General features: G+C 50.1%; 1 protein-coding gene across 1 annotated transcript; it reads left to right on the top strand.

Moving 5' to 3' along the window:
• Positions 1-2,093: 2,093 nt before the first annotated feature.
• On the top strand, positions 2,094-7,416 carry LOC121139021. Its single transcript, XM_040742001.1, is given in 2 exon segments — positions 2,094-2,393; positions 2,795-7,416. Coding segments are annotated over 2 exon segments (4,857 nt in total). The 3' UTR covers positions 7,352-7,416.
• The last annotated feature ends 6,324 nt before the right edge of the window (positions 7,417-13,740 follow it).

Genomic DNA, 13,740 nt, shown 5'->3' with positions numbered 1-13,740 from the left:
TTCACTAGACCCTGCTTCTTAAAGGAAAGATACTGAGGCTTATCACCATGAAGAGAACTCAGGAGAGGCTTTTGGTGAAAGCACAGCCCAGGTGCAGCAGAGATTCCAGCATTTTGGTGATGCCAGCACCATGGGATGACTGCCAAGAACAGCATCAGTGGTGGAGAGGAGCCTGCCCAAGGTTAGACGGTCAGGTGTGTGCGCTGCAGAAGGCAGAGCTGGAGGAGTGAGCCAAGCCCCTCGGAGGATCCCAGGTCATCAGTGGATCCCAGACAGTGGACACTGAGTTTCTTCATGGCTGGAGTTTGGTTTTACTTTGTTCAGATTGTGACTGTGCCTTGGTTCTTCTCTCTCGGAGTAAGGAAGTACTTATTCTTGATTTTATGAATCCAGATTTAAGATTTTAAAAGAGAAAGGTACTTGGAATTTATTTAAAAGTTACTGAGTTTTCAAAGTGTTTGAATTTGTAAGACTGTGGGGCTTCAAATTGGAATCGCTGTATTGTAATGTTCTTGGGGCTGAATGCAAAAGGGAAAGGCGGAGCTTAACAGAGATACGTTGTGAGTTGAGTTGACAAGGGGCCAATTGTGCTGGCTAGTTTTATGTCAACTTGGCATAACCTATCGTCATCTGAGAGGAGGGAGCCTCGATTGAGAAAACGCTTCCATAAGGTCAGACCATAAACAGACAAGCTAGTATGTCATTTTCTTACCTAGTGTTTGATGGGGGAGGCCCAGCCAATTGTGGGTGAACACATCCCAGGCCTAGTGGTCCTGGGTTCTATAAGAAAGCAGGATGAGAAAGCCATGGTGAACAAGTCAGTAAGTAGCACTCCTCCATGGCCTCTGCATCAACTCTTGTCTCCAGGATCCTGCTCTGTTTGAGTTCTTATACTGACTTCATTTGATGATGAACAGTGACAGAGAAGTGTAAACCAAACAAACCCTTTCCTCCCCAACTTGCATTTTGGTCCTGGTGTTACAATCATAGCAATAGTAACTCTAACTAGAACAGTGTGAAAATGTCTTAATAAAACCTACTACTATTGAAAGACCCCAGCCCAGTATACACAGGCAGCTGAGGCTTATGGAAAATTCCGTTTCCCCCACAGCTCAGCTGAATAGTCATTTTTTTTTATCAGAAGGGAGCTCAGCTCAAGGTCCTAATGGCTGAATGGCTGAATAGTCACTACTATCAGAAGGGAACTCTGCCCAGGGACACAGGTGTCTGCTGTCTGCATAGCCAGCCCAGCAAGATTGGGCAAGCACAGAGACCTATTGTTCCTCAGATAGGGCCAAGGCCGAGACTTGAGTTCCAAGCAAAACCTCAATTGCCCTCGTTCTGAGCCCCAGCCTCATTTAAATTGCCCAATCAGGGTCCTGTAACTAGGCTTCTCACTTCTGTACTGCGCTTTTTGCTATAAAAGAATCCCCGAGTCCCCAGCTCGGCGCGCTCAGCCCCCCCAAGACTGAGACGCCCGGGTACCCGTGTGTAAATAAAGCCTCTTGCTGTTGCATCCAAGCTCGTGGTCTCGTTGTTCCTTGGGTTCGGGTCTCCCTCCCGTGAAAGTCCCCGGCCTGGGGTCTTTCATTTGGTACGTTGGCCGGGAAATTGAGACCCCCGCCCAGGGACCACCGACCCACTTCTGGGAGGTAAGAATTGTCCGGACTCAATTTCTGTTGTTTCTGTTGTCTACTGTCTGTTGTTTCTGTTCTCTGCTGTCTGTCTATGCCTGTTATTTTCTCGCGCCTGCGTCTGTAGTATACAGCTGTATACATCTGTATCTGGCGGCACCGAGGAGGAATTGACGAATTCGTACTCCCGACCGCAGCTCCAGGAGACGTCCTGGTAGCGTCTGGAGTCCTTAGGGACTCGTCTGTTTGGGGTAGATGCCTAGGAATCTGCCCCGTCTGTTTGGGGAACCCCCGCTGACAGAGGGATTTTCCATCCTGGTAGGGGACGAGGACGGGAGGCCCCCGACCCTGAGCCCAACTGAAGTTTTGCTTTTGACTTTACGTCAAAGCCGCACATCGAAAATCTGTTCGTTTTTGTTTCTTATTTGTTCGTTTGTCTTAGTCATCACTCTCGAGAAGATGGGCCAGACAGTTACCACTCCGCTCAGTCTGACCCTTTCACATTGGCCACAGGTTCAGGAGTATGCTCATAACCAGTCTGTCGATGTGCGCAAGAAGGAATGGGTCACCTTTTGCTCTTCCGAGTGGCCAGCTTTTAATGTTGGCTGGCCCCGAGATGGCACCTTTAACTCTCAAATTATCTTCCAGGTGAAAGAGAAAGTGATGGATCCTGGGCCCCACGGCCGTCCAGACCAAGTACCCTACATAGTCACCTGGGAAGCGTTAGTTCATAACCCTCCTACCTGGGTGCGCCCCTTTGTGCACCCCGGAGGGCCCCTCTCCTCCTCTTCCCTAACCCCCGCCAATTCCAAACCATCCACACCCCCCTTCCGCCCCCTTTGACCCCCTCCCCGCATCCTCAGTCCTCCCATTCTGGCCTGTACCCCACCGTAACTAAGCAGAAAGAGAAAAAAGGAGACCCCAAAGTCCTCCCTCCAGAAGACGGTCTCCTGTTGGATCTACTGACGGAGGAACCCCCACCGTACCAGGCTCCTCCGGCAGGTCAACCGGCAGCAGCAGCAGCAGCCGAGGCCCAACCTTCGCCTCCCACCGACCCGGAGCCCTCACCTATGGCCTCTAGACTGCGAGGCCGCAGGGAGCAGCCCGCTCCGGATTCCACTGCCCTGCCCCTCCGGACGGGCCATGATGGCCAATTACAGTACTGGCCGTTTTCTGCCTCTGATCTTTATAACTGGAAAAATAATAACCCCTCCTTTTCAGCAGATCCTGTGAGACTGACTGATCTATTGGAGTCGGTTCTTACTACCCATCAGCCCACCTGGGACGATTGCCAACAGCTTTTACAGGTCCTCCTCACTTCGGAGGAAAAACAGCGGGTCCTTCTTGAAGCCCGGAAGAATGTTCCTGAGGCAAATGGACAACCTATGCAGCTTCCAAATGAAATTGATGCTGCTTTCCCCCTCGACCGCCCAGACTGGGACTTCACCACTGAGGCAGGTAGGACCCATCTACGTCTTTATCGCCAGTTGCTTGTAGCGGGTCTCCGAGGGGCAGGTAAGCGCCCTACCAATTTGGCCCAGGTAAGACAGATAGTTCAGAAGGCAGAGGAATCGCCAGCCGTATTTTTAGAAAGACTTAAGGAAGCTTACAGAATGTATACCCCATATGACCCTGAGGACCCCGGGCAAGCTACTAGCCTGACCATGTCCTTCATTTGGCAGTCGGCCGCTGACATCAGAAACAAATTGCAGCGGCTAGAGAATTTACAGGGTTATACTCTACCAGATATATTAAAAGAGGCAGAGCGCATCTTTAACAAGAGAGAAACACAGGAAGAAAGGGAAGAGAGATGGAGAAAAGAGGACCAAGAAAGGGCAGAACGTCAGAGACAGGAAATGGAAGAGAGGGAGATAGAGAGGGACAAGAAGCATAATAGAGAAATGACTAAACTGTTGGCCACAGTAGTCGCAGAGCAGAAACAGGATAGGCAGAGAGAGGGACAAAGGGGGCCTCGCCTAGAAAGAGACCAATGTGCATACTGCAAGGGAAAAGGATATTGGGCAAGAGAATGTCCCAAGAAACAAAGAAGGACATTCCAAAGGCCCAAACCCCGTTCTCAGACCTCCGACCTCCTGAGCCTCGAAGATTAGGGAGGTCAGGGCCAGGAGCCCCCCCCGGGCCCCGGATAACCATACCAGTAGGGGGGGCGCCCGGTCACCTTCCTGGTCGACACGGGGGCTCAACACTCTGTTCTAAATCAGTCACCCGGCCCCCTGAGCCGCCGAACTGCCTGGGTGCAAGGGGCCACCGGCGGGAAACAATATCGATGGACCACGGACCGCCAGCTCCACCTAGCGACCGGTAAGGTGATGCACTCCTTTTTACATGTTCCTGACTGTCCATACCCCCTCCTGGGTAGAGACCTCCTAACGAAGTTAAAGGCTCAAGTACATTTCGAGAAAGCCAACATAAGAGTCACGGGGCCAGAAGGGGCCCCACTCACGGTGCTGACCATAGCCTTAGAAGAGGAATATAGAATACATGAGCCCAAGGATGACTCTTTTAAGGTCGAGGACCGCTGGCTGACCGACTTTCCCCAGTCCTGGGCAGAGACTGGAGGAATGGGACTAGCCCTCCAGCAGGCTCCCATCATAGTCCATTTAAAGGCATCTGCTCTCCCGGCCTCAATTAAACAATATCCCATGTCCCGGGAGGCCCGCGATGGGATCAAACCTCACATTAGGAGGCTACTGGAGCAGGGCATTCTAACTCCCTGCCGGTCCCCCTGGAACACTCCCCTGTTGCCAGTCAAGAAGCCCGGAACCAATGACTATAGGCCGGTCCAGGACCTCCGGGAAGTCAATAAGCGGGTTGAGGACATACACCCCACGGTCCCCAATCCCTATAACCTCCTGAGTGGACTGCCACCTGACTATGTATGGTACTCAGTCCTGGATTTAAAGGATGCCTTCTTCTGCCTGCGGTTACACAAAGACAGTCAGCCACTGTTTGCCTTTGAATGGCAGGATGCAGACCTGGGAATCTCGGGACAACTTACATGGACTAGGTTGCCCCAAGGGTTCAAAAATAGCCCCACCCTCTTTGATGAGGCCTTGCATCAGGATTTGGCCGGATTTAGAGTCCACCACCCTGAGGTCATCCTCTTACAATATGTGGATGACATCCTGATAGCCACCAAAACAGAGGAGGAATGCCTTAGGGGGACAGAAGCTCTCTTAAAGACTTTAGGAGACTTGGGGTATAGGGCCTCTGCCAAGAAGGCCCAAATCTGCCGGACACAGGTCACCTACTTGGGGTACAAAATCCAGGATGGAAAACGTTGGCTAACAGAAGCCCGCAAACAGGCCATACTTGACATCCCTCCTCCCAAGACCCCCCGAAAACTGCGGGAATTCTTGGGAACGGCAGGTTTCTGTAGACTGTGGATCCCCGGGTTTGCGGAAATGGCAGCACCCCTGTACCCCCTCACCAAGACGGGGGCTGCCTTTGACTGGGGGGAGAGCCAGGAAAAAGCCTTCATGGACATCAAGAAGGCTCTGCTCTGCTCCCCAGCTCTGGGGTTACCTGATCTGACTAAACCCTTTGACTTATTCGTGGCTGAGCAAGAGGGTTATGCAAAGGGGGTCCTAACTCAAAAACTTGGGCCCTGGAGACGACCGGTCGCCTACCTATCTAAGAGATTAGACCCCGTAGCGTCAGGATGGCCCCCATGTCTCCGCATGATCGCCGCCACCACAGTTCTCATAAAGGACTCTCACAAATTGACTTTGGGGCAGCCTTTGACTATTTATGCCCCCCATGCTATGGAGGCGGTCATCAGGCAGCCACCGGGCCGCTGGCTCACCAATGCCAGGATGACTCATTACCAGACTCTGTTGCTGGACAAGGACCGAATTCACTTCGGGGCTCCAGTGACCCTAAACCCCGCCTCGCTACTTCCCCTTCCCGGGGAAGCAGAGACTCATGACTGCTTGCAGGTCCTGGCTGAGGTCCATGGGACGAGAGCTGACCTCACGGATCAACCCCTTCCCAACCCCGACCATGTCTGGTTCACGGACGGAAGCAGCTTTGTACATCAAGGGGAGCGGAAAGCCGGTGCTGCAGTGACAACTGAGTCAGAAACAATTTGGGCCGAGGCCCTGCCGCCAGGAACATTGGCCCAACGAGCAGAACTGATTGCCTTAACACAGGCCCTGAGACTGGCAGAAGGTAAGAAACTCACTGTCTACACAGACAGCCGCTATGCTTTTGCCACTGCTCACATCCATGGTGAAATTTATAGGCGAAGGGGGCTATTGACCTCAGAGGGCAGAGACATTAAAAACAAAAAGGAAATCCTGGCTCTCTTGGGAGCTCTGCACCTGCCAACCGCCCTCAGTATTATACATTGCCCAGGGCATCAGAAAGGCGACAGCCCAGTCGCCCGGGGAAACCGGAGGGCAGACCTGGCCGCCCGGGAGGCTGCCCTGGCCATGGAAAGCAGCAGTCACCTCCTTCAGGCAGCTGTAGTCCCTGTAACTAATGAGGCTTCCGAGAAGACCTCCCCGTCATGGGACTATGAGATAAAAGACATCAAGGCCATGAAAAGACTGGGGGCGACCCGAGTACATGATGGTCTCTGGACCTATCAAGGAAAAACTGTCCTTCCCCGCCTAATGACTAGATATCTGGTTAACAGCCTACACAAACTCACTCATTTGAGCTCCAGGAAAATGCGAGAACTATTAGCCCGGGAAGAAAATACTCGCCATCTGTTGGGAATAGAAGAAATAATAAAACAAGTGACTGAGCAATGTGACGCCTGCGCCCGCGTCAATGCGACCAGGCTAAAGCTACCCATGGGGACTCGAGCTCGTGGGCACCGGCCTGGGGTGCATTGGGAAATAGATTTCACAGAAATCAAACCAGGAAAATATGGATACAAGTACCTCCTGGTTTTTGTTGACACCTTCTCGGGATGGACTGAAGCCTACCCCACCAAGCACGAGACGGCGAAGGTGGTCACCAAGAAACTTCTTGAAGAAATCTTCCCCCGTTACGGAATGCCACAGGTATTGGGGACAGACAACGGGCCTGCCTTTGTTTCTCAGGTAAGTCAGTCTGTGGCCACCTTGTTGGGGATTGATTGGAAATTACATTGTGCTTACCGACCCCAAAGCTCAGGACAGGTAGAGCGAATGAATAGAACCATTAAGGAGACTATAACTAAATTATCACTTGCAGCTGGCACTAAAGACTGGGTCCTCTTGCTCCCCCTTGCCCTCTATCGTGCCCGGAATACACCGGGCCCCCATGGCCTCACCCCTTTTGAAATTTTATATGGAACCACCATTCCCTTTGCTCAATTCTTTGACCAAGATATTTCTGACTACGCCAATTCCTCCTCTCTTCAAGCTCACCTGCAGGCACTCCAGCTGGTCCAGCAGGAAGTCTGGAAGCCTCTGGCCCAAGCCTACCGAGACCAGAGGAGACACCCTATCGTCCCTCACTCCTACCACGTGGGAGACAGCGTTTGGGTCCGGCGCCACCAGGCTAAGAACCTTGAACCCCGCTGGAAGGGACCATACACGGTCCTGTTGACCACCCCTACTGCTCTCAAGGTGGACGGGATTGCTGCTTGGATACACGCCTCGCATGTAAAAGCTGCCTCTGGTGATCCGGACTCAGGATGGAAGGCTCAACGCACTCAAAATCCTCTAAAAATAAAACTTACCCGTTCCTCTCCCTCCTGCTAATAGCCCTCCTCATAAAATCAAACACTGGTGTGGCCTCCAGTCCCCATACCGTTTATAAATTAACCTGGGAGGTTCTCTCCCAAGTGGGGGAGGTCATTTATGCTGTCACGGAACCACATGCACTTGGGACATGGTGGCCTACTCTATGGCCTGAATTTTGTGATTTAGTAGCAGGGTTGGACACTTGGGACATTCCCCATTGCCACCCAAAGGCATGTGCCAGTGGTTCCCACTTTTACAGACGTCGACGTGCACTCATGGACTCCAGAGAAACCACCCCCAGGTGTGTTAGTCGCAGAGCCAGAGAGCAGCTAAATTCACAGGACTTCTATGTCTGCCCCCAAGATGGACGTACCTGGCAACAGGCCCGGAAATGTGGGGGACATGATTACTTTTTCTGTGCAGCTTGGGGGTGCGAGACTACAGGGGACGCATATTGGAGGCCATCCTCATCCTGGGATAAAATACAAGTACGCAGAGGCTGGGACAAAGGACAATCTGGAATGATAGGTATGCCCCTTGCCATTTCCTTCACTGCGCAGGGAAAGCAAGCCCCGGACTGGCAGACTGGATATACCTGGGGTTTGCGTTGGTATCTATACGGGCCAGACAGGGGGGTAATCTTCAAAATCAGATGTAAGGTGGCTCCTGTCAATCCACAGGCCATAGGCCCTAACCAGGTCCTTGCTGATCAAAAGCAGCCTAGCCTACTCATGCCCAAGGCTGATACCAGGCCCCTGACCTTGCCTAAAACCACAGCTGCTCCCGCGCCTACAGAAAGCACTCCCAAACCCCCCTCCTCGGGTCCCCCCCTTAAAGGCACGGGAAATAGAATATTAGCCCTGATCCAAGGGACATATGCCACTCTGAATTTAACTCGCCCAGATAAGACTAAGGAATGCTGGCTTTGTCTGACTCCGCAACCTCCCTATTATGAAGGCTTAGCGGTTGTGGGCAAATATACAAATCAGGCCACAGCCGAGGCTCTTTGTGGGACAGCTATGCAACATAAATTGACCATCTCAGAAGTGTCTGGAAAGGGGCTATGTATAGGTAAAGTCCCCGCCACGCATCAAGGACTATGCAATGCCACTGAGCCTTTGCCCCAAAGTGGCCGCTACTTGATAGCCCCCAATGGGACATATTGGGCATGCAACACTGGATTAACCCCTTGTGTCTCCACCACGGTACTAGATGCCACCGTTGATTATTGTGTTCTGATCGAATTATGGCCTAAGGTAATTTACCACCCCTCTGACTATGACTTGATAAGAACTGGCCGCAGTAAGAGGGAACCTATCTCCATCACTACTGCCATCCTACTAGGGGATTAACCATGGGAGGCATAGCAGCAGGAATAGGAACCGGTACTGTCGCACTGCAGGAAACTAAACAGTTCCAACTCCTACAACAAGTAATGCGTGCAGATATTCGGTCTTTAGAGGAATCTGTCGCTGCCCTGGAGAAGTCCCTGTCCTCCCTGGCAGAAGTAGCCCTCCAAAATAGAAGGGGACTAGACCTCTTATTTTTACAGCAGGGGGGGAATTTGTGCGGCCCTTAAAGAAGAATGCTGCTTTTACGCAGACCATACCGGAGTGGTAAGAGACAACCTGGCTAAAATAAAAGAAAGACGCCAAAAGTACCACCAACTAATTGAGTCCCAACAGGGATGGTTTCAGAACTGGTATAACAGGTCCCCTTGGTATTCGACTCTCATATCCACCATTATGGGACCCCTGATAATTATACTTTTGATTCTGATGTTTGGGCCATGCATCTTAAACAGATTGACCCAGTTCATAAAAGAAAGGTTATCAGTTGTACAATCACTGGTCTTGACTCAACAATACCAGCAGCTAAAGCAAAGGGATCTCGAGATGGCAGAAACCCTTGAATGAAAGATTCCATTCAGTTACAAGAGCAATGGGGGAATGAAAGACCCCGGCCCAGTATACACAGGCAGCTGAGGCTTATGGAAAATTCCGTTTCCCCCACAGCTCAGCTGAATAGTCATTTTTTTTTTATCAGAAGGAGCTCAGCTCAAGGTCCTAATGGCTGAATGGCTGAATAGTCACTACTATCAGAAGGGAACTCTGCCCAGGGACACAGGTGTCTGCTGTCTGCATAGCCAGCCCAGCAAGATTGGGCAAGCACAGAGACCTATTGTTCCTCAGATAGGGCCAAGGCCGAGACTTGAGTTCCAAGCAAAACCTCAATTGCCCTCGTTCTGAGCCCCAGCCTCATTTAAATTGCCCAATCAGGGTCCTGTAACTAGGCTTCTCACTTCTGTACTGCGCTTTTTGCTATAAAAGAATCCCCGAGTCCCCAGCTCGGCGCGCTCAGCCCCCCAAGACTGAGACGCCCGGGTACCCGTGTGTAAATAAAGCCTCTTGCTGTTGCATCCAAGCTCGTGGTCTCGTTGTTCCTTGGGTTCGGGTCTCCCTCCCGTGAAAGTCCCCAGCCTGGGGTCTTTCACTATATATGCTTAAAACTACTTTTATTGGGGCTGGAGAGATGTCTCAGAGGTTAAGAGCACTGACTGCTCTTCCAGAGGTCTTGAGTTCAATTCCCAGCAATCACATGGTGGCTCACAGCCATCTATAATTTGATTTGGTGCCCTCTTCTGGCATTTAAGCAGAACACTGTATATATAACAAATAACTCTTTAAAAAACAAGAATAATTTTATTTTGGCCATAATTTGAAGACAGTTGTAGATATGCACCTGGAATCAGATCCCCAAGGTATTTTATTTGTCTGTGATCCATGGCACTCTGGAGAGGGTCTGAAATAGTGAACCTGCCTAATAATGTTTACATTAATTTTTGTTTAAAGACTCAGAAGCATGCCAGACTCCACAATTAGAAGGTAGAAGTCATTGCCCAAGAAAGCTGCAGTGGTAGGGGCAGATGTGAGAGGGCTGATCTCTAACGTTTAGTTTTTATTTAACAAGTCACCACTGTTTCTATGAAAAACTTATTTTGGCAGCTGTTACTAATTTAGTCAAGACTTAAATGACTCATACCTGAGCCATAAAAGGCTTTGTAGTGACCACAAGTAGAATATGAGTATTCCCAACACCCCAGCTGACCACACTGGAAATGTATTACTGGGATACTCCTAGCATTAAAGCTCAAAGTAAGATTGCTGAAGGATTTCAGACTTTATCTCAGGTTCAAAACAGCACAGAAACATATATCCACATAGTGAGAGATGGCTTCGTGAAGGAGGGACATAGAATAGGCCCTAAAGTTGATGTTCTTGACCTATGTTATGTTTTATAATCTCCTGAGGAAATTACACCCCTAATCCCAGAACTTGGAAAGCAGAGACGAGGGGATTGTGGATTCAAGACCAACTTGGGCTACAGAAGAGCCACTGTCTCGAAACAAGCAAACAAAACCCTCCAAAACAAATAAACAAACAAAAACCCCAAATCAAAAATAACCCACCACTCTGTGGAAAATTAAATAGGAACATTTGATTGTACTACAGTTCCCCTCATGAGTGTTGGGGGTTGGGCCCAAGGTCTACTACCACTGAGATACACCCTTTGCCCTCAGCTTTTTTAAAAGGGGAAATTACTCACAGCTGACTAAAGACTATCTATCCAAGTTCAAAGATGCCTGCCCTAGCTGTAATCCCAGCACTTGGGAAGCAGAGGCAGGTGAATCTCTGAGTTGGAAGCTAACCTGGTCTACATAGTCAAGTCCCAGGTCAGCTGGGGCTACATAGTGAGACTCTGTCTCAAAAATAAAATGCCATCGTAAGAAACAAGGATGTCTGCCCTAAAGGATAGGTAGAATTTGGAAACAGCTTATTCCAGGCAGGTTTGTTAATGCATCCGGCTTTGTAGCCAACAAAAGTCTCATGTGCCACGCTCAGCTCCACCTTGGTCTCTGGTTCATTCTCTTTGATGTCATCTCAGCACCTGAGAAAACCTCACTGGAAGTCTTCTTAACTTGGGCTCCCTACCAATGGCTCTGCTCTGAGTTATTAGTGGGTTATAAGGTGTGAAAGTAAGATTCATGGATAAGATGAGTCGGGAAAGGTAAGTGGAAGTCTATGCTTATCAAGCAAGCCTTACGAGCCCATACCACCGTCTGCCATCTTTGCAGAAGTGCCCAGGTCACAAGCAGCCAACACTAACCAGCAGCAGGTTTAGGGCAAGCCCCACCCCTTTCTCCTTAACAGAGAAACGCAGGCGTCAGGTGTCTTAGGTTACGGCAATACTATGAAAGATGAAGCAGGAGGATTGTGACTCTGAGGCTAGTCTGGGCTACACTGTAAGGATTAGGATCTGGTCCTTCTAAATTGGATTGTCAAAGCCCACGGGTAATCTAGGAAGTTTGAAAACACAAGATAAAAGCAAAAATAAAACTAGCTGTTGAGAAACTGTCCAGCAGAGGGTGCAAGACACTGAGGTTGGAACACTGGCGTTTTCAGCTCTCTGCAATGGACTCTTGAAGCTCCCTCAGGTAAGAGCAATTCGTTTGTATGAGGACCTCTGTGGAAAATGTGTACATGTGACCACACCGGCTGTGACAATTTGATGTCCTCGGATCCATGCCATAGCATGTTTCTCTTCTTTTCTCTCTACCCAAGCCCCAGTGTGTCTATCATTCCTTTCTGGGGGTTCACCACAGACACTGTAGCTTTTGGGCTCTGTATTCAATCCCTATGAAGAGAGAATTTTGAGGTTCTTGGAAATTGTAAGATGCATTCTTTCCCCCCCCCTCTGCTCTAGTAATAAAATCCATTTGTCACAGAGTAAGGATGCCTTATGGGAGGCAAAGCTACCCATTGTGTTTAGGATTAAAGCCAAGCTCTCCACGAACCCCAAAGGGAACACATAACTTAACATCTTTCTGAGCTGTAAGGGTGGGATACCAGGCCTGCCCTGGGAGCAGATTTTGAGGTGAGGGTTTCCTTTGCTTAGGTTACCCATGGAAACCACGAATCTTAGGTTCCTTTTGTTTCACAAGCAAGTAGGTCTGCAGGGAACAAACATTGATGCTCAGCGGTGGTACAGAGTACCAGCCACTAATGTGCAACATCCTTCGGCTGATAGTCCAGCGTCTGCCTGAACTCCTCCTGGACAACAACGCGTGTCCTTATGAGATGCCCGTTCCTCTCTAGAGCGTTATCTACTCAAACTGTGCTTACTCTTTAGGTTTGCCCAGATCCACCATCCTGAAACTTCCTCCCAGCAGACTGGGTCTGATCTGTTTTGTAAAATCAACCCGATCACATGACAGGTTTTTCCTACTGTTTGAAAACAGTTACAGTGTCCGTAGACCCAGCTCTCTGGGGGACTGAGGCAGGAGGGTGGCAAGTTCAAGACGAGTCTGGATATTTTAGCAAGACCACATCTCAAAGTGAAACCTTTGCAAGGGCTGAGAGAGGGCGAGCGTGAGATGTAGAAGTGTGTGTGGTGGTGTGCATCTGTAATGAGGGGCATTGGAACACTCGCCTGATGCCCCCTGCTGGCCAGCCTTATGTATGCACACTGCTGCATAAGGGACCCTGCCTCAACAATGCGGAGGACGGAACGGACACCAGTCCATCTCCTCTGACTTCCGCGTGAACTCCTGCTCTGTGCAGTCCACGGAATGCTCCACACTATCCGTGCTCTTGGTTTTGAATGAGTGAGATAGAAAGTAGCAGGTAAAAAGACACAGCATCCAACAGGGATTGCTGAGAGGGAAGTGGAAAGCATCATCAAATCAGGACCTAAGAAACACACAGCAGAGGTCCATGGGCAAAGCCCGTTGAATCTGCTAGCCGGAGATCCAGGCTGAGAGCGTTCCAGCAGAGCAGAGGCTGAGGCTAAATAAAATAACACATAGCGCCAGAAAAGAAACATTATCACACCAGGCACCGCCTTAGTCAGGGTTTCCATTGCTGTGAAGAGACACCATGACCATGGTGACTCTTTTTTTTTTTAACTTTCTTTTTTATTTATTTCTCGTGTCTTTCACATCATGCATCTCCATCCCATTCATTTCCCCGGCCTTTCTTAGCTGCCCTCTGCCCTTGCAATGCCCCCAAATTAAAATAAGATTTGAGAGAAAAGAAGGAAAGGAAAGCTCAGTCTCCTCATGGAGGCTGTCGTGCGACACAGCGAGTCACACAGTAAACCCTTTTATCCATGTATCTTGCAAGTGTTCATCCCAAACACTCATCAGTCTGGCTCCAGGTCTCTGGCTTCTGCTGCACTAAAGATGCTAGCCCTCCTCTGCACTGGGACTCCTCCTGATTATTCTGTTGCCCTGTGCCATGCAGATCCTGCACCTTTGGGTCTGCAGGTCCGGCCCCTTCACATGCTCTGGCAGATCACAGATGGGGTGGATGCTGGCGTGGGTGGGCCAACTCATAACCCTGGTTCTG

This window comes from Mesocricetus auratus, unplaced genomic scaffold (genome assembly GCF_017639785.1).
Source record: "Mesocricetus auratus isolate SY011 unplaced genomic scaffold, BCM_Maur_2.0 Super-Scaffold_6730, whole genome shotgun sequence".
NCBI lineage: Eukaryota > Metazoa > Chordata > Mammalia > Rodentia > Cricetidae > Mesocricetus > Mesocricetus auratus.
This window is presented reverse-complemented; position numbering and strand designations above follow the sequence as displayed.